This window comes from Mandrillus leucophaeus, unplaced genomic scaffold (assembly GCF_000951045.1).
Source record: "Mandrillus leucophaeus isolate KB7577 unplaced genomic scaffold, Mleu.le_1.0 Scaffold895, whole genome shotgun sequence".
Taxonomy (NCBI): domain Eukaryota; kingdom Metazoa; phylum Chordata; class Mammalia; order Primates; family Cercopithecidae; genus Mandrillus; species Mandrillus leucophaeus.
The window spans coordinates 531820-536678 of NW_012109752.1; the positions used below are offsets into that span (position 1 = coordinate 531820).

Genomic DNA, 4859 nt, shown 5'->3' on the forward strand with positions numbered 1-4859 from the left:
AAAAAAAGCAATAATTAGGTGCGATGGCTCACGCCTGTTATCCCAGCACTTTGGGAGGCCAACGTGGGTGGATCACTTGAGGTCAGGAGTTCGACACCAGCCTGGCCAACATGGTGAAAGCCCATCTCTACTAAAAATAGAAAAATTAGCTGGGCGTGGTGGCGCTTGCCTGTAATCCCAGGTACTAGGGAGGCTGAGGCAGGAGAATTGCTTGAGCCCAGGAGACGGAGGTTGCAGGAGCCATGATCGTACCACTGCACTCCAGCCTGGTGACGGAACAAGACTCTGTCTCAGAAACAAAACAAAGGCTGGGCGTGGTGGCTCACGCCTGTAATCTCAGCACTTTGGGAGGCCAAGGCGGGCAGATCACGAGGTCAGGAGATCGAGACCATCCTGGCTAACAGTGTGAAACCCCATCTCTACTAAAAATACAAAAAATTAGCCAGGCGTGGTGGCGGGCGCCTGTAGTACCAGCTATTGGGAGGCTGAGGCGGGAGAATGGCATGAACCCGGGAGACGGAACTTGCAGTGAGCTGAGATCGTGCCACTGCACTCCAGCCTGGGTGATACAGCGAGACTCCATCTCAGAAAAAAAAAATTAGCCAGGCACAGTGGCGCGTGCCTATAATCCCAGCTACTTGGGAGGCTGAGGCAGGAGAATCGCTCGCACCCAGGAGGCAGAGGTTGCAGTGAGCTGAGATCACGCCATTGCACTCCAGCCTGGCGACAGAGCGAGACTCCATCCATCTCAAAAAAAACCAAAAAAACAAAAAAAAACAAAAAAAAAAACCAACCACAAAACAAAAAACAGAAATGCAATAATAATACAACTGTCTCAGATTTTACATATCCACAACCTACTGCCTTTAATCCTGGATACACAAGGTATCAGGAAGCTGACTCGAAGGAGGACAGGCCATTTGTACTGGCCTAGGAGACAGTAAATAAATGTTACTTACAGGAGACAGCATCTTCAATCTGTGTCACATTAGCAAAGTGAGCAGTGTTTGGGATGCCCAAACACCTCATGCCGTGAGCGTGACGCCATTCCTGGGAGAAGAGAGAAGCAAAAGGATCATGTGAAATGGGAATAGCTGAACACACAGAGCACTAACTCCATTCTACTCATAAATCCTAACATGGCCCTTTACAAGACTCCACCGAAAGGCAGCATTCCTTTTGTGTTTCATGTTTGTAAACCGCTGGCTGTGACTGACAAAAGGCTGGTATTTCAAAGACGCATCGCATTGTTTGCCTCACTGGGTTGGCTTGTAAACCTAGATTCCAGACCCAGTAGTCTTACACATAAAACCTCTGGGTCAAGATCACAGGAAAATATCACAACTCTAACTACATCTCCCATATTGCGGGAGAACTCACCAAAGCCCCAGCAACTCCAAACACCTGCATGAATAGGGTTACTAATGGCAGGTCAGCATCATCTTTGTAGGTAAAGGAGAAGACTTTTATCAGGCACAACGATGTGGGGAGGAGAGAGCAGGGAGATTATACACTGACATGATGGCAGTTTTAGCTAAGGGATGGTAAATGGCACAGGCTTTATCTGGATGCCAACTCCAATCATTGTAGGAGGTGCTAAGAAGGATTCAGAACTCACTCATGGGCTCAGCAAAAAAGACTCAGGATCAATTAGTAATATGTATGACTCAGAGAGGGGGAGAGGAGTTCATATAAATTTGTCATCCTTGGTCTAGCATAAATCTTTTCCATTCTGTAAAATGTCCTTCCAAAATCTAAGAACTAAAAGTAGAGCCCACTTAGAGGTGAGCCCACTTACAGCAGTACCACCTGGACAATACCCTGTCTCAAGAATGGTTTGATAAAGATCAGTCCCTTCATTTTTTTTTTTTTCCTCAAGAGGCAAAGATCCATTTATGATCCGAAAGAGGTAAGTCCTATTCTTGATCTTGAGTATTAGCAATGGGGTAGAGAAATAACCAAGAAGTCAGAAGTTGGTCTAAAATGCTAGCAGAAAGACAAAAACAGAGAAGTGTTAAGAGCAGGCAAGAGAAAACCAAGTAAGGTTTAAAGAGCGGAATGGTAGAATTCCTCCAGAAACTATCTCAGGTATTTAAGACTAACATTGGTGCCAAAAGTCAAACGCCATGGGCTTGATTTTAAAACCATCCTTCTCTGATTCCCTTTGGCTCTGGACACCAGAGGTCCACATAGGCTACTCCTACTCTCTTCTCTAAAAGTCTCATGTTTTTACTTCAATTCCCCGAAAAATGGCTCTGAATTCCTTACAGCAAAGTGTCGCTGGAAGGCTTTGGGTCCTCGGTAGGTGTAGTTTCCACAAATCTCACAGTTGTAGTTGATATTTAGGCCATGAAGTTTATACAGCCAGTAGGGAATAGGCTAAAAAAGAAAAAAGAAAAAAAAAACAAGAAGTAGTGTTAGCCTACTAAACTCTGTATCTGTTTCCAAAATGGGGAATGGGGAGAAAGTGGTAGTTCTGAGACTTACTTTGCCATCCCAGCCAAGTGGCAGGTTTTTGGGGTTGTAAATGATCTCGTTCTCTTCATCTTCACTCTCACTCTCACTGATCTGCTCTTCTTCCTCTTCTTCTCGCTCTTCTCCTGTCCTGGCTTGCTTGCGCTGTACATTTTCATGAGTGAGATGTCGCTGCTCCTAAGGTAGGTCCATAAATGAAAAGTCAGAAAAAACTAGTGCAGAATAAGATGGGAAATTTCCTGTTTTCCTCCAACTTCTGCTGACCCCTTACTTCCAAGGATAAGGTTCTTTCTTATAGAATAAAGGAAAATCTTGGCTTCATATCAGAACTCCTTATCAGCAGGCTCTACCTGAACCCAAAGCAAAGAGTAAAAGGTTTTACATTACTTGCCTGATTACTCATCTGAGGCTATTCTAGAACAACAGAAAACAGTCTCATCTATTCTGACTCTAAAATATTTTCTGGCTGGGTGTGGTGGCTCAAGCCTGTAATCCCATCACTTTTAGAGGCTGGGGTGGGAGAATCACTTGAGGCCAGGAGTTTGACATCAGCCTGGGCAACACAGTGGGATCCCATCTCTACAAAACATTTACAAATTGGCTAGGCATGGAGGTGTGCACCTGTGGTCCCAGCTATTCAGGAGGCTGAGTTAGGAGGACTGCTTGAGCCCAGGAGTTTGAGGATGTAGTAAGCTATGATCCTACTACTACACTCTAGCCTGGGCAACACAGTGAGACTCCATCTTAAAAAAAAAAAAAAAAAAAAAAATGCACCCAATACAGGAGCACCCAGACTCATAAAGCAAGTCCTTAGAGACCTACAAAGAGACTTAGACTCTCATACAATAGTAATGGGAGACTTTAACACCCCACTGTCAATATTAGATCGACAAGACAGAAAGTTAACAAGGATATCCAGGAATTGAACTCAGCTCTGCACCAAGCGGACCTAATAGACATCTATAGAACTCTCCACCCCGAATCAACAGAATATACATTCTTCTCAGCACCGCATCACATTTATTCCAAAATTGACCACATAGCTGCAAGTAAAGCACTTCTCAGCAAATGTAAAAGAATAGAAATTATAACAAACTGTCTCTCAGATCACAGTGCAGTCAAACTAGAACTCAGGATTAAGAAACTCACTCAGAACCGCTCAACTACATGGAAACTGAACAACCTGCTCCTGAATGACGACTACTGGGTACATAACGAAATGAAGGCAGAAATAAAGATGTTCTTTGAAACCAATGAGAACAAAGATACAACATACCAGAATCTCTGGGACACATTTAAAGCAGTGTGTAGAGGGAAATTTATAGCACTACATGCCCACAAGAGAAAGCTGGAAAAGATCTAAAATTGACACCCTAACATCACAATTAAAAGAACTTGAGAAGCAAGAGCAAACACATTCAAAAGCTAGCAGAAGGCAAGAAATAACTAAGATCAGAGCAGAACTGAAGGAGATAGAGACACAAAAAACACTTCAAAAAATCAATGAATCCAGGAGCTGGTTTTCTGAAAAGATCAACAAAATTGATAGACTGCTAGCAAGACTAATAAAGAAGACAGAAGAATCAAACAGATGCAATAAAAAATGAAAAAGGGGATATCACCACCGATTCCACAGAAATACAAACTACCATCAGAAAATACTATAAACACCTCTACGCAAAAAAACTAGAAAATCTAGAAGAAATGAATACATTCCTGGACACATACACCCTCCCAAGACTAAACCAGGAAGAAGCTGAATCCCTGAATAGACCAATAACAGGTTCTGAAATTGAGGCAATAATAGCCTACCAACCAAAAAAAGTCTAAGACCAGACGGATTCACAGCTGAATTCTACCAGAGGTACAAAGAGGAGCTGGTACCATTGCTTCTGAAACTATTCCAATGAATAGAAAAAGAGGGAATTCTCCCTAATTCATTTTATGAGGCCAATATCATCCTGATACCAAAGACTGGCAGAGACACAACAAAAAAAAGAGAATTTTAGACCAATATCCTTGATGAACATCAATGCAAAAATCCTTGATAAAATACTGGCAAACCAAATCCAGCAGCACATCAAAAAGTTTATCCACCACGATCAAGCTGGCTTCATACCTGTGATACAAGGCTGGTTCAACATACGCAAATAAATACACGTAATCCATCACATTAACAGAACCAAATACAAAAGCCACACGATTATCTCAATAGATGCAGAAAAGGCCTTTGACAAAATTCAACAGCCCTTCACGCTAAAAACTCTCAATAAACTAGGTATTGATGGGGTGCATCTCAAAATAATAAGAGCCATTTATGACAAACCCACAGCCAATATCATACTGAATGGGCAAAAACTGGAAGCATTCCCTTTGAAAACTGG

The 4859-nt window shown here is 42.6% G+C and overlaps 1 protein-coding gene across 1 annotated transcript in view; it reads right to left on the reverse strand.

Annotated features, from left to right (window-relative positions):
* SF3A3 (splicing factor 3a, subunit 3, 60kDa) overlaps window positions 1–4859 on the reverse strand; it is a 47521-nt gene that overhangs the window by 15972 nt on the left and 26690 nt on the right. The window contains exons 14-16 of the mRNA XM_011969515.1: window positions 2488–2652; window positions 2269–2379; window positions 960–1050 (exon numbers count right to left, since the gene is read on the reverse strand). Coding sequence (XP_011824905.1) covers window positions 960–1050; window positions 2269–2379; window positions 2488–2652 — 367 coding nt within the window. The remainder of the gene's footprint in view (window positions 1–959; window positions 1051–2268; window positions 2380–2487; window positions 2653–4859) is intronic.